At 50.5% G+C, this 23,555-nt stretch overlaps 1 protein-coding gene across 2 annotated transcripts in view; it reads right to left on the bottom strand.

Annotated features, from left to right (window-relative positions):
- Nucleotides 1-1,103: 1,103 nt before the first annotated feature.
- Nucleotides 1,104-23,555, bottom strand: part of CABLES1 (Cdk5 and Abl enzyme substrate 1) — a 106,791-nt gene continuing 84,339 nt past the window's right edge. For both annotated transcript variants that reach the window (XM_036874429.1, XM_036874430.1), the window contains 5 exons: nt 22,434-22,590; nt 21,230-21,333; nt 6,004-6,110; nt 4,561-4,768; nt 1,104-2,512 (listed from right to left, as the gene is read on the bottom strand). In XM_036874429.1, coding sequence (XP_036730324.1) covers nt 2,372-2,512; nt 4,561-4,768; nt 6,004-6,110; nt 21,230-21,333; nt 22,434-22,590 — 717 coding nt within the window. In that variant the 3' untranslated portion in view covers nt 1,104-2,371. The remainder of the gene's footprint in view (nt 2,513-4,560; nt 4,769-6,003; nt 6,111-21,229; nt 21,334-22,433; nt 22,591-23,555) is intronic.

Here is a 23,555-nt window from a genome sequence, read left to right as displayed (position 1 = left end):
TAAAGAAATCCACGTTCTTTTATTTATTTATTTATTTATTTATTTATTTATTTATTTATTTATGGCTGTGTTGAGTCTTCGTTTCTGTGCGAGGGCTTTCTCCAGTTGCGGCAAGTGGGGACCACTCTTCATCGCGGTGCGCGGACCTCTCACCATCGCGGCCCCTCCTGCTGCGGAGCACAGGCTCCAGACGCGCAGGCTCAGCAGTTGTGGCTCACGGGCCCAGCTGCTCCACGGCACGTGGGATCTTCCCAGACCAGGGCTCGAACCCGTGTCCCCTGCATTGGCAGGCAGATTCTCAAGCACTGCGCCACCAGGGAAGCCCCACACAACTTCTTAAGTCCACCTCATAAGTGCCCCAAACCAAACTGCCCCAAACCCAAGAACGTTAGCCTGGTTTTAAGACACAGGAAGGACGCAGGGTGTTGCCCTCCACACATCTGGGCTGGTGGCCCAGGTCACCCATTGGACATCCCCTGAGCTTGGCGGGAGACTCAAGGCAGACGGGTGGCGGGGAGCTACAATTTCTAGATGCCAGTGGCCTGGCATCTCTGAGAGGCGTTCCACCCACCAGGCCCACACCGGGGAGCTGAGTGGGCTGGGAACCAGGGGGCTCATCAGGGAGAAGCAGGTGACAGACACCAGCAGAGGAAGGTCAAGGGCGGGTTATAGTCAGGTGATGGAGACATTCTGAACACTTCCTGTTTCTTTCCCAATTTGCCTCACAAACAGTAGGTGCCCCAGAAATAGTAATTAATCTATCAAGCCCAAGAGATCATGTTCATCATACCTCTCAACAAAATCATCTCACAACTGAACTCAGCTAAGGAAATTTGTTAGCAAAATATTTATGACTAGACTCTGTTACTCTGGGTCCTGCTTGCTCTCCCTCTGGCCACTCCTTGAATTCCTCCAACCTGTGACTGTCAGATTCTTTCAAGCTCTGCTGACTAAAGCCGGGTACCCCGTCGCCCCTTCTCTGGGGTGACTGCAAAGCTCCGAATCTGTGTGTGAAATCGAGGCGGGGATGGTGGCAGATGAACTGTAATGCAGGGCGAGGGTGACTGGTGCAACTTACGCGTCTACACATACACATACATGGATATAGAAACAATAAAATATTTTAATTCTCTTTTTACAGGGCCACAGGCTTCCTTCCGTCCGGTGAACCACAGCGGGCACCTCTCTCCTGCAGCTACGAGGTGACAGAGTGATGAGGTGCCTCCATACAGGTTGTCCCAGTGAATCGGTGCAAGTAGCAACGAAAATTCTGCACTAACAGCCCTGGGGACGTGGTGATGCTAAGAGCTGTTGCCTCTTCGATTGACTCAGCCTCAGCTCCAGGTGCAGTTGGTCCCAGCTGTCAAAAGCCTCAAAACACCAATCATGCGTCTTACCCCTATTTTGGATTTTATAAAACACTTTATATAGATAGGTAGGTAGATAGATAGCACAATAAATGTGCCTGTGATGCACTCTAACATAGAGCACAGGAATACACACCACGGATCCCAGCCCCACCATCTCCACAGTGGGGAAAGTGCGAAGGTTCGTGTACACGCAGGACGTGATGGCGGAAAGGTATAGAACGTCACGTGCCACACCTTTCCACGCAGCCCATCCGAGTGAGAGCTTGTCTTCTTTGTCCCATTGGTGCTAGGAGCAGTAACAGAAACAATGTCATTTTCTAAGGGCAGAAGGTGTCCACCTGGTACGGAGAGAGTGACTGCTATCCAGAGATTATCTAGAAACAATTGCCGAGGGTCAGCCTGGCTCCTGACCCCAGGCTGAGGTCTGCTCTGCAGAGGGTGGGGCTGGCTTTGCGGGTGGAGGGCTGATGTGGCATCTCTCAGACACACATACTCTCACACTCAGCCATCCGCTCCAGAGGAAAGTGCACTTCCAACAGCGGATACAAAAATAGATTGGCACGCTCTTTTGACACACTGAGGGTATCTTTTAGAAGCTTTCTCCCAACTTCTGCAAATTCTCTTCCCCAATCTGCTCTAGAACTTTGCACTCCGAGTTGGAACAGGGCTGGAGAGAAGGCCCTGGACCACGCCTGCCAGGTCTGCGTGTGGTCGCGAGGAAGCCTGGGTGAGGCCAGCTAGGAAATCTGGTGAGTGGAGAGCTGGGGGAGCCATCTTCTGCAGGGGTCTCCCCTTCCTGGCTGAGCAGTAAACGGTTCATAGTCCATCTCGGCTGGCCAGACGGAAGACTCCCTGAAAAGTTTCTGGTACTGCTTCTACACGAAAACATGTCGAGAGGAGAAAAGTTTGCTGTGTTGAGTTCTATTTTTGCATTTCCAGTAGTACACGCTGCCCCCGCGAGCTCAGGGGAAGTGGTCCCCGGCCCTCCTAGGAGGCCTGTGCTAGGAGCTCTGGACCAGGCGTCTGTAGTGGGGCATGACTTCGTGCTCCGGCAGATGAAGGGCAAATTCCAAGGCCACCAACACCGGGAACTCAAAGGCAATCAGTTCTCGTCTATTCAGCCGGAACTTCTCTTCCAGTTTCTGGCAACAGAAATAAAGGAAACCAAAAGCCTTTTAGCTTTGAAATAAAAATCCTAGGTTTTCTCCACGTGTAACCTCTGTATCCATCAGCCAGAGAGTGTTTACAGAGAAACCCGTTATGGGCAAGACTGTGGAGGAAGAAACGGAGGCATCAGCTGTGATGGAAAAGGACTCGTACCTCCCTGAGGACCCACAGTCTGCCGGGAGCCTGAGATACATCCCGTGACTTCATTACATCTCTTGATAATCTCACACGGTCAGTGTTACGTTTATCTCTATTTTACAGATGGGTAAACAGGGTCAAGAGGTTAAGAATTTGTCTAAGGTGACATGGGCAGCAAATTGAAATGCTGAGATTCAGACTCAGCTGAGACTCAAACCGTACCTGTCACAACTAGGTTATTCAAGCTTAGAGGTAAGACTAAAACCATAGCAAATCATCTATAACAACAATATCCACGTGGGAGGTTTAGGATTGGGGGAGCTGGTTATGTGTAGTTTGGTCTTTTCATTTTACGCTCGAAGACCAAGTCCTGGTGAGGCTGCCTCACTTTCAGAGCATTACGTGGCTTGTGTGTATCTGACTGGGCTGAGCCCACGCCCAGGGGCTCCCCTCTTGCACTGCCTCTCGGTCCAGCTGCTGCCGGAGTAGGAATGGAGAACAATCAGGGTGAGGGTGGGTAGGGAAGGCCTCATTTTAGCTGGAGTACATTCCGCTTTGACTTGAACTTAGCTTTTGGCTTAATTGAAAAAAAAAAATCTCAACACCAGAGTAGTAGGCGACTACTTTCAGATTATAACTGGGTCGGGATCTTGCGTTCAGTTAATTGCTACTGCAAACGGCCTGTCAGATCGTTACCCTTATATTCTGCATTGGTACTATCAGCATTGCTGGATGATATATTTCTCAACTATGAAATGTGTGTAACAGCACACTTGTAAAGATTCATTAGTTCAGCTATTATCTATGTAAACCTATTGATTCTCAGCTCAGATTTGGTATCCAAACATCACCTCCATGGTCCTAAAAGTGTTTACTACACAAATTAGATGATTCTGTACCATTTCTTCCATGGATGGATGAATGGATAAACAAAATGTGGTGTATACATGCAGTGGAACATTATTCAGCCTTCAAAAGGTAGGAAATTCTGATGAATCTCCTGATCTGTTGGCTTTATTGTACCTCAAATTTTCTATGAATACACTGATTTTTTTTTTTTGGTTGTGCCACGCAGCTTGTGGGATCTTAGTTCTCCCAACCAGGGATTGAGCCCAGGCCCTTGGCAGTGAAAGCGTGGAGTCCTAACCACTGGACCGCCAGGGAATTCCCAGAATACACTGAATTTTAAAAACAGGCGTTCTTGTATCTGTCCAAGAAGATCAGTGTTTCCTTGCTTTAAAGGGGCTCTACTTTATTTTTTATTTTTAAAATTTATTTATTTATTTATTTATTTATTTATTTGGCTACACTGGGTCTTTAGTTGCCGCATGTGTGATCTGGTTCCCTGACCAGGGATTGAACTTGGGCCCCCTGCACTGGGAGCGTAGAGTCTTAACCACTGGACAGCCAGGGAACCCCAAGGGGCTCTATTTTAAAAGGAAGGAGATACCACTCAGTCAAGCCCATGCCCTTCCCCAAAAATGTAAGCAGCCGAGGCCACAGGAAGCCAAGGTGTGTCTGATGGATGTTCTGCAGGTCACACCACCCACAAGACCCCTGGCTATTACAGTGGCTTCTGTGGCTTGGAGAATAAGCTCACTCTCGTGGTGCCTAAAAGTGTATTTTATGGCCAGACCCAGTACTGGGGATGTTCAGTCTCATCAAAGTGGCCTATCCCTCTGCTCTAAGACAGCCTGAGATGCGGGGTCTGACATCTGATGCAGAAGGGCCGACCTCACAGCCCTGGTCCCTTAGCTGGTACTAAGGCTCAGAAGTCTCCCGGGCTGGGTCACCAACCAGGCTCTTCTGAGAGACCAATGCTGGCCTGGAGTGCATGCTCCACCCCCCCACCCCCAACCAGCCAATCAGAACTCAGCCCACTTACGTCAATTAAATGCTTGACTTCATGTTTTTTGAGGTCGCTTCCAATTTTGGCTGCTAAGAGCACGCACGCCCCGGCACAAAGCTTCCGGTTGTGTTTGTTTAGCTTTCCCTTGAGGGCGAGCTTCTCAAAGTAGACAAAGGCCATGGCCACCGTGGGCTCCTCGAGGCCACAGTCCTCCTGGGCAAGCTTCCGCATCTCTCGCTTCAGGCTAGAAAAAGACGGGAGGGAGGGAAGAGTCTTAATCAGAACTTGGAGTTTCGGGTGATCCCAAAGAAAAAGACTACCCTGTCTTGAAAGCATTTTCTCTTTCATTTCCAGAAGGGCGGCATGGAATGGGATTAAATCCCTATGAGTGAGAAAGTTACATTATATGTGGCCAACAGACTTAAGTCGCTGGGAATTTGAACCCTTCTCTGTTGGTCAAGCTGTACAGACCATGTCCAGATGGGACCATGTTGAGCCCAGGTGGATAGCTGAGGGTCCGGAAACTAGGAGTAGAGCCGCCCACAGTGACAGAGGGAAACTAAGGTCATTCCAGAGAGACAGTTACTCGGATAAATTAGGTACTTGGTATCAGCTCTGCCGAAGATCGCTTATGGCCACTACCTATGGCCGAAGAGGGGTTAGACTAAGAGTGCAGGAACCAGCTTACTTAGGAAAGCTGCCCAGACAAAATATGAATACTTAATTTTTCTCACCTCTTTGGCTAGGAACGTGCCAGAATCAAAACAGGATTGGGATACATAAATGTATGAATGCTGGCACATGTTCTAACACTATGTTTGTGTATAGCCTAGCCTCCATTACTACACACACACACACACACACACACATGCCCTGAAATCTTGCTGTCCTGGCACACAGACACAAGTCAGCTTCTCTCCAGCCCAGCAGGGCCAGTCCTCTCGATTACTGGGCCGGAAGATGTGGGTCACCACAAGGTCGATCCAGTCAGCTGCAGGGGAAATTTGGGCCTGATTTTGCTTTGGCCGTTTTGCTGACTGCTTACATACAGGGCTTGGCTGTCACCTCTGGACAGACGGTTGTGGGTAAAGAGTTATCTCAAACCCTCTGATACCAACTCTGTTCTGTTTTGCCTGCATTTGAGAACGCAGGGAACCGAACGTTTCTTATTCTCAGTTTTCCATAACATAAATCTTACTGAACTGTAAGCCACAGATAGTACGAAATAATTCTTTCATAAGGAACCTCACTCCAGATCCTTGTCAGCTTGTGTCAAGGGCTCCGCCTCTGTCCTGCCTGCCTTGGCTCGCTCACATCTGGGCACCGGTCAGCCAGCACCGGACGAGCCTCTTTTAGCTGAACGTGACCATGTTTCACTTCCCCAGAACAACAGAAGACCCACGGTACAAAGCACGAGCTCAGTGCGTGCTGGGAGAGAGGCCTGGGGGAAAGTTTAGGTGGGCGTTCATCCCCACGTACCTCCTTATTTTGCTGAGTGTTAACTTAATGTGAGGAAACTTCTCCTTGAAGGTCTCATTCATGTCCTTCTTGAGATCCGAGGGCTTCACGTAGTCGATCACCGTGGTCTGAAACAGATGGGGCGACACGGGTCACTCCTTAAAATACTGGTCATGGGTATAATCAAGTGCAAGTTAGAGCCAACTTCTAACACCCTGCACCACCAGCAACAGGGAACTCAGATGAGGGCCACCTCAAGGGCTCTGCTGGATGCAGGAATCTGACGGGCAGGGCCTCTGCAGGTGGATGGAAACCAAACCCCGTCCATCAGCAGGACAACACTTAGAAATCGTCAGGAGTCTGTGCCTGGCAGAAAACGGAGACTCTCTTAGTGCCCGTGTTTCAGCCTGTTGTTCACAGAGTGTGATATCTGGACCCTTGCAGATCTGGGTACAATCCTCATGACCATCATAAGTCATCTGGCTGTGAGAGGTGTATTTATTTAATGACCCCCAACCTCAGATTCCACATCTGTAAAAGGCAAACAGCAACGGCGCCTACCTCATACGGCTATTTGGAGAACTATGTCAGAAGTGCTCTGTGTAGTGCTTGGTATACAGCAAGTGCTCAATAAATGTTAGCTACTGGTTTTTTATTTTTTTAATTGTGGGAAAATACCCATGACATAAAATTGACCATTTTTACCTTTTTTTAAAAAAAAATTAATTTATTTATTTATTTTTGGCTGTGTTGGGTCTTTGTTGCTGCGCATGGGCTTTCTCTAGTTGTGGCGAACGGGGGTTACTCTTCCTTGTGGTGCGTGGGCTTCTCATTGCGGTGGCTTCTCTCGTTGTAGAGCACAGGCTGTAGGCGTGCGGGCTTCAGTAGTTGTGGCTTGCGGGCTCTAGAGCACAGGCTCAGGAGTTGTGGCGCATGGGCTTAGCTGCTCCGCGGCATGTGGGATCTTCCTGGACCAGGGCTCGAACCCATGTCCCCTGCATTGGCAGGCAGATTCTTAACCACTGCGCCACCAGGGAAGTCCATTTTTACCGTTTTTAAGTGTGCAGTTCAGTGGCATTAAGTACATTCACCATACTGTACAACCATTACCACCATCCACCTCTAGAACTGTTGACATCTTGCAAATCTGAAACTCTGTCCCGATTAAACGCTAACTCCCCATTCTCTCCCCCCAGCTCCTCCTGGAAACCACCATTCTACTTTCTGTCTCTCTGAATTTGACTACTCCTCATAGAAGTGGAATCACACAGTATTTGTCCTTCTGTGTCTGGCTTATTTCACCGCGCATGATGTCCTCAAGGTTTATCCATGTTGTAGCACGTTTTAGAATTCCCTCCCTTTCTAAGGCTGGATAATATTCCATTGTAGGTATATAATGTTAGCTATTATTAACAGTCCCGTGAACCCTGAGTTCCTCCTCCACCCCTTACCCTTCCTAATTCCATTCATCCTGAAAGACCGGCTCCTTCGAGCTCTCTCTGCGTACCCTGATCTCCCTTGCTTCTCTGTGCCTTACACTATTAACTCTGAATTAAAACTCAGTCTGGTGGGGAGGGATAAATTGGGAGATTGGGATTGACATATACACACTACTATATATATAAAATAGATAACTAATAAGGGCCTACTGTATAGCACAGGGAACTCTACTCAATACTCTGTAATGGCCTAGACGGGAAAATAAAAAAAAGAGTGGATATATGTATATACATAACTGATTCACTTTGCTGTACACCTGACACTAATACAACGTTGTAAATCAACTACGCTCCAATTAAAAAAAAACAAAACTCAGTCTGGCTGGATCTCAGCAGAGTAATCTTACCCCACCTCCTCAGGAACATACTTTCCAAGGGCTGCAACAACGTGTGATGCCACTCCTGGCTGGTTACGGGCGGTAACCTTTGTCAGGCAAAGCCAGAGAAAGAAGAAACCACACACTGTGATGAGAAGGCCGGTTCCCGTGGACAGCTACTGCCAGCCTTTCCAGAAGACACGTCCAAGGTCTCCTCAGCAGCTCTAACAAAAGTTGGTGGCTTTCTGTGAACACCCCCATTCAGAAGATGTTTGGTTGGACACGGTTTCAGAACAGGCACATGGAATGTCTCTGGTGTCACTTTTATAACCAAGAGCAGGCAAACAGCCTGCACGTCCAAATTCACACTGATCTCGGTGGCACCTTCTTTGCTTCTCTGGCCAAGAAAGGCAAACCACAGTCCTATTAACGCACACGATTCCACCAAGCTTGTTCAGAGCTTTTCCACTTCTGGGTGGAAGTGGACTCGGTGGGTGCAATGCCACGACTTCCGCCTCGGAGCTGTGGTCTTTCCAGCCCAATCAGGAAGGCTGTCCCTCAGCCGACCCAGGACACACCCATCTGGTAGCTGCCATGTGTCCCGGCGACGTGCCGGTGAGGAGCCGGGAAGTAGCAACCAGCCGTGGAGCACGTGTGGACACGTGCGCGCACACACGCATGGGCAGTGCTGCTCTGCTGGGCAATGGGAGCGGGGTGCACACGTTTTATGGAAGCCACTTACTACCAAAGTCCAGGAGAGTGGACGCCTTCCCTGTGGCAGCTCTCCAAGCCGTGCCTGTCATCCCAAACAAACGTCTCCTCTGGGCTGAACAGGATGTAAGATTTTTCATTTAGGAAACAGGCAGCAGAACGGGGTACCCCATCTAACACACTTACCTCAAGCTGGGCCCATCAGCCAATCAGCCAAGTTTTCTGTTTCCTAAATACCCAGTACCCCCTCCCCCTTTCTCCCACCCCTCCCCACATCCTGACCTCCCAGAGACAGCCCCTCCTGCTCTTCCTCTGCAGATGACCATCGCGAGGTTTGCAATGATGTGAGCAGGTTCAAGCAAAGATTTGCCAGGTTTTGCTGGGGGCCAAAGCTGGGTGAGCCCCCAGCAAGGATATTCCAGGGGCTGGAGGAGGTGGGGTTATGTGGGAGGTGTCTGGATCCCTCCCTGTGGCAACCACAGCAGCCCTGCTGTTTTCTGTCTTAAACGTAGATACACACTACGCTTCTCTTGAAAGAAGGCTCCCACTGTCAAAAGAGTGCCTTCCAGCCACCTCACCTTACAGAGGAGGAAACAGAGGGTCAGAGAGGTGATGGGGCTTGCCCCCACTGAGGTAGGGCACACTGGTTTCCTGCTCTTAATCAGACTGAAAGAGCACGGGTTAGTAGCAGCAGGGAGTAGCTCCAAGAGGCTGGCAGGTGGAAAGGGTTGGGGACGGTGGTTGGCGGGTCCATCTCCAACGAGTCAGGCCTAACCTGCAAAATGTGGCTTAACCTCCCTGAGCTGAGTCTCACCTTCCTCTTCCCTGCACAAGGTAAGAATACCTGACGGGCTGCTTCAGAGGTTTATCTCAAAGATCAAACAGAGAACACGATGTACGTAAAGGACACTGAAGAATTTTATCAAGAGGACAACAGGGAGACAGCAGCAAACAAGTTCCGCTTCAGTCCCACTGAGTCAGTGTCTGAGGGTGACGCCCTGCTCTCCGCACCGTGATCTTGCCCAGGTGATTTTTATGCGAATCAGATCCTCCTTGCCTAGGCTGCAATGCCACTTCTGCAGGATCATCTTCTCTAAACCCCAGTGATTCACCTTCACTATACACTATGGCTTGGATATCCAACCCCCTTCTGGGATGCCTTGACGTACTCCCCGACTCCTTTGCAGCTAGAATTCCAAATACAATTACAGTTCTTCCTATCCCATGCACTGGTGTCAGAAAGCAGAGCTGAAGCAGAGGCTGGGCTTCTGCTGTTTCTGCTACCGAGAAGAATAGCTGCAGGAGCCCTAGAGTCCCACTTTCCATTTTGCGGGTGTAGACCACAGTAGGGCAGCATGGGTCTGGATCCAGTAGCAGTGGCAGCTTCCTGACCATGGAGGGGGCAGTACTGTTACATCCAGAGCTGACAGCCAGTGCAGATTCCCCTAGTGACCTGGTTCTGCAGTATGGTTTTGGGATCATTCCTGAAACCCCAACTTAGGCTGTTTCGTCAGCCTCCCCAGTGACTCTATAAGCTGTTTAGTACCCTGGAAGAAAACGCCTTTCTTCTTAAACTAGCTCGAGTGGATGCTGTGCTTCATAACTGAACCATAAGTGATGCATACACTGTTTTCACTGATGGCATTTACTGCTACTGTAACAGGACCTTACTGGGGGGATGTGGGATAGGGCAGAGCTCTGCTTCCCCTAAAGGTACCGATGTCATCAGTTCACCGCAGCACTGGGGTCCTCCCACGCCACTTCCTGACCAGTCCTAGCTTTAGAAGGGCCCTGTGAGCACCAACAACCCAGCTCAGCTTGCAGCCCTGGAGGTGGGGCAAGGAGGGCTCCGGCCACCCCCAAGCCCAGACCTTGCAGGAGAGACTCTTATTTTTACAAGTAGCCTCATCCTAGCTCTTGGGATACGGAGCTGGGACCTACTTTTCCTGGCAGCAGGATGAGTGGATAGCTACATTTGTTTCCATGCTGGACCCTGGAGAGGGGTGTAGAAGGAGGGCCAGTGAGCTGATGCTATGAGACCCTTGGCTCAGCACCCGGCCCCCAGCGAGGGCTGCACGTGGCCAAGCCCTCAAGTTCATGTTCTAAGTGGCAGAATTCCTCTGAACCCCAGCTCTGCCCCTGGAGGTACAGAGGTGGCACTCAGTGATGCCTTCTGTGCGGGGTTTCCAGCCACAGGGCCGTGTCCTGGTGACTGCTCCCCGCGCCGGGCAGAAGGCTGGCTGGCAGCCTGATTCTCCACTTACCGATCTATTTGGCCATCACCTGGCTACTCTCTTTCCTCAACTAGATATAGTACATTTTGGGGGTGAGAGGGTCTCTGAAAACTTCCATCTTTCTGTCAAGGCCCCCCATTTCCTGACCTCCAAGTGGCCAGCAGCCCTGTCCTCCAGGGGGGTGTGGCAGAGGGAGGGTGGATCCACTGGGAAAGGTACAGGATGGACACAAGCCAGCTGGGCCCGCATTCCTAGGGGTTGGCAGCGTCAGGAAATCCAAGGGCATCTGGGGAAAGTGGCTGTGCATGCTGACTGCTGAAGGCTTGCTATGCCTGGACCTGAGGCAGGTGCCCAGTAATAGTCATTCTAGTTCACTTGCTTACATATATTTTGGGGGGTGAGGTAGGCTGGCTTCTGGGGCAACGAAATGCTGCAAGATTCAAGATGGCAGGAGGATGGTGGTAAATCTTGGATGTCAGTCTGAGTGCCTTAGAACACAAAAGTGGTTGTATCCGTGTCCAGTGGCTGCTGTAACAAAGTACCATAGACTTCGTGTCTTAAACAACAGAAATTTATTGTCTCACAGTTCTGTATGCCGGAAATCCAAGATCAAGGTATCAGCAGGGCCACGGTCTCTCTGAAACTCTCCCTTGTTTCTTCCCAGCTTCTGGTAGTCCCAGGTGGTCCTTGGCTTGTATATGCATCATTCCAATCCCTGCCTCCACACGGTGTTCTCTCTGTGTCTCTGTCTTCTTAGAAGGACACCAGTCCTATTGGGCTAGGGCTCACCTTGCTCCAGTATGACCTCATCTTAACTAATTTACATCTGCAAACACCCCATTGCCAAATAAGGTCACATTCTCAGATACTGGGGTTAGGACTTGAGCCAATCTTCTTGGGGGACACAATTCCACCCACAGCAGTGGTGTCGCTGGTGATGGAGCTGCTGTGCAACCTCGCTGTACTCTGATCTCAGCCCTCCATCCCAGGCTGGATGCAGCGTCGCCCCTGCCTGTGAGGCCCCGCTCTGCCCCAGGCAGCAGGTTCTGGCCTTGACCTTGGTCTGAGGGAGCACGTCTCCTCTGCCCCCACCTCCTCCACCTCCAGATGGCTCTGGCTCACTCTTGCTCTCATCTCTGCTTCTCTGAGCTGCAGCTCAGTGGGGAGGATCCAGACTCTGGAGCCAGATGCCTGGGTTTAAACCGCAGCTTGGCCACTCAGCATGTGGGCACTAGCGCAGGCGGCCTAAACTCTCTGTGCCTCCATTTCTTCATCTGGCTTCTCCGTCACGTGCTTTATGATGATGGCTGCAGGGCACCAGACGTACGGGCTGCTCATGCTCAGCTGCTCGGGGCACGTGATCAGGGTGGCTGAATGGGTGGCCCCCAAAGCGACAATCTGCTCCCAGGCCCTTGCTCAGACAGGGCCTTGCACGCACGCTGCACCTGGAGCTTGCTGCTCCAGACCGGCCTGCTCGGGCCAGGCGCCAAGTGTGGGAAGAATAGCCCTGAGCCCAGGACGAACCCTTCAGGTAGATTCCAGAGGGATGACAGTCCTCACTGCCCTCAGCTCTGGTTCCCTCTAGGAAACACTTTCTGGAACGTAGCACGACTCCTCTGCATGGTCCTATCTGTCTGGAGGGAGCCTTACAACATCCTTTAGAGGCTGGACCTCCCCACGTTCCCTCCCTCCCCAACCCCGAGAGACAGTCGTCCTCTTTCCAATGACGGGGGTGAGCCGAGGCGGCAGTACTGGAGGCTGAGCTGCCGGCGCGGGTTACGGTGGGCCCCCAGCCACCCGTTTGTTCTGGCTCGAGAGAGAATGAATGAAACGGGAGGCCCATGCTTTGTTCCAGGTCCCCTATCAATCTAACTGCATGGTTTACAAAGACGCACAACGCCTGGGTTTTGCCAGTGCGCGTGCGTTCCTATGAATCAAAGTGCTAATAAAGGGGCTGTGGTCCCCTACTGGTCTGGTAACAGACCGGGTGACCACTGTGCTCAGTGCCACCAAATTCCAGGCCACGGGATTTGCCAAGTGCAGGGGTCCTTGCGGCCCCAGCAGGGGCCAACAGCTGGGCCTGGCTGCGTGAGGGATGGGTAGCTCCATCCCTGGTGCTTGTGATTCGCAGGGTGGGGTGGAGCGAGAGGTCACTTAAATGCACTTTCTCGCAGCTGCCTGGCTGCGGGGAAGCTGTGTGTGCACAGCTGCAGAGAGAAGAAGGAAGGTCAGCTGGGAGGAGGAGACCATTCCAACGAAACGCAGAAGGTCCAGGAGATGCAATTCAGAAAGGAGCCCTGCCCGGCCTGCCCCGCCAGAGAGGCAGGCAGAGTTAGGAAAGGCCCAGCATGGGGGCTGATGCCACACATCCCTTCTGAGATAACAGGAAACAACGGTAAGACCACAACCTAGTTCTCCAGCTGGAAGAGTTTACTGCGCCGCGCCGAGACACCCTTTGCTTTTTACCAAAACAAATAAAGGCTTGGACTCATCATGAGAGAAGGGAGGGAGCCTCCACAGAGCTGACCTTGGGCCCCATTCTGGCCCAGGGCACCACCAGGATGCCCTAAAGGGAAGACTTCCCAGGGTGGGGCTGGGGTGCAACAGGAGAGGGTGGGAGGCAGCAGGTGTGCGCTGGGGGTGCATGCACCCTAGTAACAGTGCTGGAGGAGAACAAGGGGCTCAGAGCTGACAGGTTGCGTGCTTCCACTCGGGGCCTGGTAAGGCTCTCCTTCCTTTCGTCCCCACCTCCAGGGCTCACATCTCCCTAGGGACTCTTAGAGCAGTTCTGAACTGATGTGAGCTTGCTGTCGACTCTGCTGACGTTCCCCTCTGGGTCAGAGGAGCCTCTGGGGGGCAGGAACATTCCAGAAGAGCCAGGTTCCAGCCGCAGGGCTACCTGAAACCCAGGAGGCAGCAGGGAGCTCGGGGCAGGTGTGCGGCCTCTCTGAGCCTCACTTTCCTGGCTTGCGAAACGGAAGTTACAAGGCAGTGATGTCTGCAGCCCTTTCCAGTGCCAACAGCCAGCCTCCACTGCACTTGCCTGACATCCACGGGGCTCCAAGCCCAGTTGGGCACCGCAAAGCACACGTGACCTGCTCGCTAAGGAAAGCAGAGCCACGGCCCTTGACGAAATCTATCTCACCACACACAGCTGGGCGTTTCGGCTGTTCTGTGTTTATTCCTTTTCCCTGAGAGGACTGTAAATCACAAGGAAACTACGGGAATGAGTGCACAGACCACTCGGCCTGGGGCTGCATTTGTTGCTATTTCTACCCATCGGATTCCAAACACAGGATCCTGGGTCTGACCTCTGCCCCTTCCCTTAGGCGAGCAGCTCTTCAGGTTCTCTCACTGAAATGAGATGGTTCGAAAATCGAGGAGAGGCACACAGGGAAAGCTGCCTTTGCGGCAGGATTACACCACCATGTGGACTGGCCAGGTGTGCAAAGCACGTTCACGGTTTCAGATATGTGTCGAGTGTTTACCTGGTACTACAGAAACTTCTGGAGTAGTGTTTCCACCCACCTGAGATAACAGTGGGTGGACGTGGCCCTGAGGTCACACACACACCCAGATAGTATTTGGATGCACTTTTAAATGCATGCTTCTTAAAGGGTGGTCTCAGAGCACGAGCTGATGAACTGCGTGTGCAGTGTCATGTTAAAAACCACAAAGTGATCATCAAAAATCTGAGACAAATACAGAGAAAGGGAGCAGATGCTACATCTTGGTTGAAATGTAAAGCAAAGTTTCGTTTCATATTATTTTTACAAGAAAAAAAAAGATTAAAAAAAACCCCACAATACTGATGCATGCTACCACATGGATAAACCTCAAAAACATTATGCTAAATGAAAGAGGCCAGACGCAAAAGACCGTATAGTATATGATTCCATCTTCATGAAATGTCCACAATAGGCAAGTGTATAGAGACAGAAAGTACACTGGTGGTTGCCTAGGGCTCAGAGGATGGATGGGTGCTTAAGGGTATGGGGGCCTCTTTTTGAGGATGACGAAAATGTCCTGAAATTGACTGTGGTAATGGTTGCACAATTTTGTGAATATACTAAAAACCATTGAATTGTACACTTTAAAGAGGTGAATTGTATGATATGTGAATTTTATCTAATAAAACTGATACCAAAAAACCCCAAAAATCCCAAAACCCAAACCCAAAACAGAAAACAAAACCCACCACGATGCAATAAGGCATTTTATTTTTACACTTACATAAAAAGCTGGCAGGCCTCAAAGCCCCACTGCTCAGCGTTTGTGCAGGTGCCTGGCAGGGAAGTTCCAGGGCCCCTTCAATTCTCCAGAGAGGCCCAGCAATGGTGTTTTTGTAACGCTGAACTACTTTTCTTAAAGAGGGTCTCCCAAATTGAATAAGCTTCAGGCATCTGGAAACCTGAGGGCCTGGAAAGAGCCTTGCAAGGGAGGGGCCCCTGGGCTCAAGGTGCTTTAGCTTCTCAATAAATCCACCTGCAGACAGGTAAGTAAGTGCCCACGTCATCCAGACAGCTTTCAGTGAAAAAGAAATATGGAGGGAAAGCAGAATCCAATCTCACGGAAGCCTGGACTAATCTCCTTTATTGTCTTCTATTCCCTCCTGCTCAGTATCTCATACTGTCCTGAAAAATTAAGTTCTAAGATATATTCCCACAACCCTGGGGAGATGCTGAAACAGAAGGAGGGGCTTTTCTATGAGTCCTTAGATCGTAATATCAATAAAAGAATGGGCACTGTATCACAGAGATCAATCCAAGAGACATCCTCTGGAGACTGAGATACCTATAGATATCACAAAGGTTGTGAGTCAGCTTTCTTTCTGTTGTCAATACAGTTCGAGAGGGCTTTCTTCCTGGGAAAGGAAAAGGATCCAGAAATCCCTTCACAGAACGTTAATTTTGTTGGCATTATCTCAGTCAGTTCTCTTTATTTTCTCCTCTTGATTGCTCTCCACACCCATAAGGGGGGGAAAAACCACTACCGACTTCAGCTGCCAGGTTCTAATGATAAATAACCGCTCTCTAGTGAAACTTTAATTATAGGCCAGGAGGCACAGGGCAGGAAGCACCGGTTCTAGTGGGAGGCCTCTGGCCCCCCTCACTGCATTGAGAAACCATATGAAGCTCAGGCCCTACAAGAACCTGCATGTAGCCAAGAGGCTCGACATACTTTCATGTTTCGTGGTCACCTTCTAGAAACCATAAGGCCAAAACCACGGGGGCAGCTGCAGTTTGATTTCCACATCTGCACCAGGAATTTTTTTTTTTTTTTTTCCGTTCAAACCTCTCCTTTGCCCTTTCACAATGGCTAATACTGGGAGTGACTTGCTTGGATCAAAGTTAAAAAATACAACTGTAACTACAAATGCAAGATCAGTTTCAAAGGGTTCCACTTAAACTCTGTAAATAACAGCCTTCTTTCTGAGCCTCCGGGAAAGTTCAGCTCTGGAACCCTCCCACTTTAAGGCACGTCCCAGCAGTAGCAATGACTGGCCTTTTTATCTTCTACTGAGAACAAACATGAACGAAAATATACCTTCAACTACATCCTGACTGGTAAACGTCACCTCCACTGACTCAGAAAGCCCGCTCCTAGGTATTTACCCAAGAGAAATGAAAATGTATATCCACAAAAAGACTTGTATGTGAATGTTCATAGCAGCAATATTCATAATATCCCTAAGTTGGAAACAACGCAAATGTCCATCAATAGGAGAACGGGTAGATAAATGATGGTATATCCATACAATGGAATCCTACTCAGCAATTAAAAAAAAAAAAAAAAACTACTGACACATGCAACATGAGTGAATCTTACAGATATTAAGTTGTGTGAATGAAGATGGATTAAAAAAAAAACACAGTACACAATTCCGTTCATATGAAGTTCCAGTAGAGGCAAAACCAATCTTTGGTGACAAAAGTCAGAACAGCAGTTGCCTTTGCTGGGAGGGGGTATGAAGCAGAACACGATGGAAAGGAGGGAGCTTTCTAAGGGGATAGAGGTGTCCTACATTTTGGTCAGAGTGGAGGATACAAACTTCATGGAACTATACACTTAAAATTGGTACGTTTGATTAGCTATAAGTTATACCTTAATATAAAAAGAGAAAAAAATGGCAGGACTTGCCTGGTGGTCCAGTGGTTAAGACTTCGCCTTCCAATGCAGGGGGTGCGGGTTGGATCCCTGGTCGGGGAGCTAAGATCTCACATGCCTCCCGGCCATAAAACCAAAATATAAAGCAGAAGTAATATTGTAACAAATTCAATAAAGACTTTAAAAAAAATTGGTCCACATCAAAAAAATCTTTAAAAAAAAAAGGCTGCTGCAGGATTTGATGGGGTAGAAGGACTATAGCTCAGCACTGTAAAGGTTGCTTGATTCTGTAGAGGCCACGCCAACACCTCAGACCCTGAAATTCCACAGGTATAGGATACCCCAAAACCCAGGACAACAGCCCCTGGTTCTCAGATCTGGGCCTCTGCTTGGCTGGCCGAACTTAAACTGCCCTGGGGGCCTCGCGGGGACAGGCATATGGAAGCAGGACCCCAGAGGCCTTGGAGGTTGCCATTTAGGGAGGTGTGTGGCGCTGCTCAGTCAGCCTGTGAGGGACTTGCTGGTTCCCTTCCCCAACTTCCACAGCAGGGAGCCGGGGAGGGGCAGGGAGGAGCGGGGCTGCACACGCTTCTCGCAGGGCTGAGTCCGCCTGCAGGGGGAGCCCTGCCAACCACGAGGGTTCACCCCGCAGCAGGAACGCTCCAAGCTGTGTCAGCTCTTCCTACCCACCTACAGGCCAAGATGTGCCCCAGACCCTCAAAGAGGGCCTTTAACAACCTGGATTCGACAACCCTGTAGCTCCCTCTGTCCACCTTGGTAGCGGCGCCTATTGACAAGTGCAGCTCCCTGAGCATGGGGTCAAGTTAGCACAGAAAGTTGTCAGGATCATCATTCTATTGACTTCCGTGTGTGTGTGTGTGTGTGTGTGTGTGTGTGTGTGTGTGTATAAAGGGCAGTGACTGTTACTGTTAAAAATATCCATTTTACACAAGGTCAACCTCTTGCACACTTCAGGCTCTTGCACGTGGGGCCATCCCCCCAAGGCCTGGCAGGGCTCTCTCCCCTCAGCGTTCACTTTTGCATGTCTTCAGGGGAGCCTTCCTTGAGACCCACCTCCAACCCCTAACCCTCCCTGTCGTTCCTCACCACTTTTCTAAGACGATTCCTTCCTTACCCTCCTCACTACAGTGACTTGTGTACTACTCGCTGTCTGACTTCTCCACTCATTCTAAGGTTGAGAAGAATGGGGTCGGTGGTTGGTTTGTCCTCCACTGTATAAGGAAGCACCTGGCCTGGCACATAGTAGGGCCTCAGTCAATATTGGTTAGACGGACAAATTCTATACCTGTTACCCAACACACAAAATAAAGCAAGCAAACCAAAGCCAAACCCCCTACCCTTGCTCCTGCAAGTTCAATGCCAAAATGCATGTGAAGCCACGTCTGCTTCTAGAGAGGAAGTCTCCTGGAAGCCAGTCTGAGGCCGTTTGTAACTATGACATGCACGTCAGTGCTGAAAAGTGGATGGCCCACGTTTATCAGAGTACCAACATCTGTGGCCAGAGCAGAAGGAGATGTAGGTCTTATGAAGCTGACCAGGCAAATGCAGTTCATGAGCAATTTCATTCTCTAAAAAATGGACGGTTACAGGAAGCACAGGCTACAGATTCAATGTAGTGAACTGAAAAATGACCCACTTGGGATCATAAAACGAGGAGGGTAGGACATACACACTGACTTGGCAGGTCATCTAGCACACTGGTGGAGCGGGGGAATGATCTGTCTGTACAGGTGTGCACATGTAGACTACAGCCCAGAACCTCGGAGCTCACAATTAAATCATTTAAAGAAAAAAAACCAAAACAACCAGAGCCACACTGGCCAGACACCAGGCCTATAAAAGGAGAGGTCAATGTTATCACCAGACGTAACATGACTACAGAAGAGCGCCCCTCCAAACCCCAACGCCAATCAAAAACAGTGCACCTTCTTATTCTCTTGGTTACCTAGAAATCTGTTAAACTGTTGGCCCAGAGAATCATCTTCACATTTTACCCTGAGGTCGGGGGTTCTGCCACTGGCTGCTGAGGGACGTGGATTCAGAGGCGCAGTAGGAAGAGTACTAAGCCCAGGGTTCTAGCCTCAGCCCCTCACTTCCTGTCTGTCAACTCTGACAGCCTCACTCAGACTCCCTGAGCCACAGTTTCCTGCCCAAATTACTTAATAAAGTGAACTTTAATAAATAAAGCAGTGAACAACATGAAGAACCCTTACTGTTACACAAGTCACGAACTTTCACTTGCTCCCTCCACGACATCAGGGTAAGGATTCTGGTCATTTACTGGACATTTATTATGTGCCAGCTGATACGGATAAGCCCTCGTTTTTAGAAAGAAGTAAATAAACTAACAGGTCATAGGTAGAAAAAAAATAACTCTACATGGCTCTGGTTTTGCTTTCTGTGTTAGGAGTTGGAGAATAAGGATAGGAGAGAGAGGAGACGGGTTAATTTTAAACAAAATGCCTTTGGCAATTCATTCTGATTCAATGTGGCATTTTATTTTATTTTATGTTTTAAAATGTTTATTTATTATTATTATTTTTTAATGATATTTTATTTATTTATTTAATTTATTTATTTTTGGCTGCGTTGGGTCTCCATTGCTGCATGCGGGCTTTCTCTAGTTGCGGCGAGCGGGGGCTACTCTTCGTTGCGGTGCACTGGCTTCTCATTGCAGTGGCGTCTCTTGTTGCGGAGCACGGGCTCTAGGTGCGCGGGCTTCAGTAGTTGTGGCTCGCGGGCTCTAGAGCGCAGGCTCAGTAGTTGCGGCGCACGGGCTTAGTTGCTCCGCCGCATGTGGGATCCTCCCGGACCAGGGCTCGAACCCGTGTCCCCTGCATTGGCAGGCGGACTCTTAACCACTGCGCCACCAGGGAAGCCCCTAAAATATTTATTTATTTATTTTATTTTTGGCTGCGTCGGGTCTTAGTTGTGGCATGCAGGATCTTTCGTTTCAGCATGCAGGCTTCTCTCTAATTGTGGTGCACGGGCTCCAGAGCACGTGGGCTCTGTAGTTGTGGTACACGGGCTCATTAGTTGCTGGAGCGTGGGCTCAGGTGCCCCGCGGCATGTGGGATCTTTGTTCCCAGACCAGGGATCGAACCCGCGACCCCTGCATTGGAAAGCAGATTCTGAACCACTGGACCACCAGGAAGTCCCTCAGTGTGGCATTTTAGAATGATCTCTGACCTATCTGCCAAATTACAAGAGGATATACGTTGAAAGTGAACAGCGAGGGCCTGAGTTCTGCCTGGTGTTTCTCTGACGTCAGCTACTTGCCAGATGCTCAGTGAGAAGAGAAGCTGGGGGTTGGGGTGGGGGGGGGGTTCCCACTGCTGAGAACACTAAGCTTAGAGTGAGTGCATGGGGTGGGGTCCCACTCTGGTCTTTGCAAACACAGGAGCCTAGAACAGAAAAAGGACTCTCTGCTCACTCCTGGGGCCAGGGCTTCTGACATCAGCCGGCAGGGGAGGAGCAAGGGAACCAGAGTAGGATATTTTCAGCTGCGCTCGCCCCTCCAGGCCTGGCAGGGGGGCGGTGGGAACATCCTGGGTCGGTGCTCTCTACCTGATGGTGTGCGTGGCAGGCCTGGCGTGGTGGGTTTCTCTAAAAGCCTGGCTCCCACAACCCCACAGCAGCCCAGGCTCTGCCCACATCCAAGTCAGGACAAGTCTGCCCAGTGAAAGTACACAGGACCCTGTCAGGCCCCACTGGTGTCTGGAGAAACAGCGGCAAGAGTGGTGGGAAACGGTGGTCTGCCAAAAGCAGAAACCAAATTACACAAAGGGAAAGAGAGGAAGAGCCTGTGAAATAAAAACAGCAAGGAAAGGTTTTGCATTTAACACCCACATTGTCCTACTTTCACTTTCCCAGGAGATGATTCTGTCATCCAGAACCCAGTGCCAAATGTTTGCTCAGAGTGTGTGCGGAGGCCTACGGTCACCGAGGAACTCCAAACAGCTGAACTTGAACTCAGTGCTGCCAGTGATGGGGCATGATTGGTGATCCCCTACCTAGTGGGGTCCATGGACATGTATACCCTCAGAGGTGAAGCTGCACGCTGAGCTGGCAGCTTTCACGGCTGCCGGCAATCCAGCCTTCTCAAGCCCTCTGAAGTGGTGGTGTACCTGGGCCAGGTGGCCGGCAGAATCCTGGATGTGATGCTGGTCCTTCCCTGAGTGACCCACACTCGGCGGGGGGTGGGGGAGGTCCTCGAGGAGAACCAGGCAGAGCAGTGTTTGAACAAGCCCCCAACCCCAGGAAGAGCCACTGTCCGTTAGGATGAGCATGGCACCTCCAAGTTCTCCGAGGAGGCTGAGGGGGTGAGCTCCCCTGCCACCCCTCCGCCGCCACTCACCATGTACGAAGGAAAGATCAGAACTCGTTTGTGCTTGCCGCAAGGCCACTGGGGGTCATCCAGGAGATTCGGGTCATAGTCCATAAACTCTCCCGGGTCGCTACCTGAGGATCACACGCAAAATGATAACTAGGGCCCGGGACCTCCTGAAGCAGAAGTAGCCGGGTGAATGCCTGGCACAAAGTTAGACTGAAGACAGGGTGGCTTCAGGTCACTGAGCTCAGAGTCACATTGCTCGCTCTGACCGTCAGTAGGCGTCTCTGCACGCCCGTGAAGTGTACGCCCCGGCAGAGGGGTTCACCAAACACTTAACATTTTTCCCATTTAAAAAGATTATGTATTAATCTCCCTGACCCGGGAGAGCACAGGACCTCACGAGCATGAAAGATGCCGTGAACACTCACAGATTACAAAACGTGGCATGGAAAAGGCTCATTTTCTAAACGTGCAGATCAAATGAGCCTCAAGTTATTGCACGTGAGAAGCACGTTTGGTGTGAGTGGTTCCGGGCAGGCTATGCGGTCTGAATGAATGCAAACCAGAGCAGCCACCAGTGCAAACAGCAGTCAGTGACCAGGGGTGGCCGAACATCAGCACAGTGCTTCTGAACTCAGCACCTGGAGAGGCCTAAGGAGCTTTGTGTTCACCTGGAATTTCTCTGACAGTGGACATAATCCTGCCTCATAAAGCATTTTTCTGCCCGTGTGGATTCTCACAAAGGCTTGTACGGGCCAAGCTGGAAGCATCCAAGTCTCCCGTCAGCAGCCGGGTAAGCTCACCCACTGTGAGAATCACAAAGGAAGTTCTCACACCTGATGGTACGTTTATGGCCCAGTTATTTGAAGAAAGGCCAAACCTGAGCACTAGGAGAATGGAGGCAAGAACCAGGTATTTGGAGAGATGAGGAGCTGAGCGGTGGAGAGAAGCCGGGGAGTCTAGCCATCTCTGCAAGGCGGCCTGGGCGTGTCTCCTCGTGGGAGCTCAGGGGCTGGCGACTGAGGCCTCTCATTAAAGAGCTCGCCCCTCGGCAGGGTTGTGAGCCTGCCTGGCCTGAAATCCGGTTGCCCAAAAGTCCCGTCACCTGCGGGATGAGCTCACGCTCCAGGGCACCTGTCTCCCAATGTGCACAGGGAGACCCAATCCACACCGTCCACCAAGGCACCTCCGGCTGCAAGCCACCCAGACCAGCCAGGCCCCAGCTTACCTGTGTCAAGGCTCCCCTGGGCGCTGCTCGCCCGGCCGATGGAGAGGCTGCGGTGGCTCAGGGTACGGAGCTGGGAGAAGGAGGACATGGAGTCTAAGGTGTTTCTCCGCGCTCCAAAGGCATTCGTGGGTAACAGAAACTGGGTATAAGAAACAGTCTAAAAGGTGAAGACAAAAACGGGCCAGTGATTAACCCCGGGCAGTGTTAGGTTTGCGTTCTGACCAAGCAGCGTTGCCACGCCAAGTTCACGTCCATATTCTCATCGCTGCAATTCTAAAATCCAAGATCTGAAAAATGAAATGTGTTTTGGCACTCGTTTGTGCCAAAACCTAAACTGGACTGACTAGAGGCCATCTGTAGTTTTAATTTATCCCACTTGGCGTGAATATTCATGTTATGGGGCAGAGATATTAGTGTGTCTGATAACAAGGTACTATCGCAGAGGCTGCTAGGATGTTGTCTAACACAAGAGGCATACATCGTGGTACTTTTTCTAATCCACCAAGTGCAGAATTCTAGAATATCAGGTCCCAAGAGTCTCGGATAAGGGACTGTGCCCTCCCATGTTCCCCGGGCAGATGCTGTGTCTATGACGCTCATCTCACTTCATCCTCCCTCCTTCCTCTGTGAACACTCAACCTTCAGGAATGAAGAGGCAACACGTGTTTTTCTTTTCACCCACTTGGAGAAACACGGCTCATACACCCCGACACGTGAGCTCAAGGCCGATGTCATTTGGGCGCAGGGGTGACCAGCTGTTCTGCGGGAGGGGTGACGGGTAGGTCGTTTGCTGCCCCAGCAGCTTTACCTACAAGCAAACTACACTGGATGACTTCCCCAAAGACACCCTTGCGTTGTCTCCATAAATAGGCTTTGGGAGTGTTTACAAAGACCGCCTGGATCTGGCACAAAAAGGTCCAGTTCATATTTCAACCTTCCCTCCTTAGACTTCAACCTAGCAGCTCAGTGAATTGTGGATGAAAGTGGGATGGGACAGCCCCCTGCTCGGTAGTCACTCTCTCAGGCCGAGGGACTCAGCCTCTCAGGACCATGGGTAGCAAAAAACACTGTCTAGTAGTGGGATTGCTGCCTGCCGTCACCACCAGTTAATGCATGTTCAAA

The sequence above is a fragment of the Balaenoptera musculus genome, chromosome 14 (genome assembly GCF_009873245.2).
Source record: "Balaenoptera musculus isolate JJ_BM4_2016_0621 chromosome 14, mBalMus1.pri.v3, whole genome shotgun sequence".
In the NCBI taxonomy this organism is placed as follows: Eukaryota; Metazoa; Chordata; class Mammalia; order Artiodactyla; family Balaenopteridae; genus Balaenoptera; species Balaenoptera musculus.
Note: the sequence above shows the minus strand (reverse complement) of the source record. Positions and strands in the feature narration are given on the sequence as shown.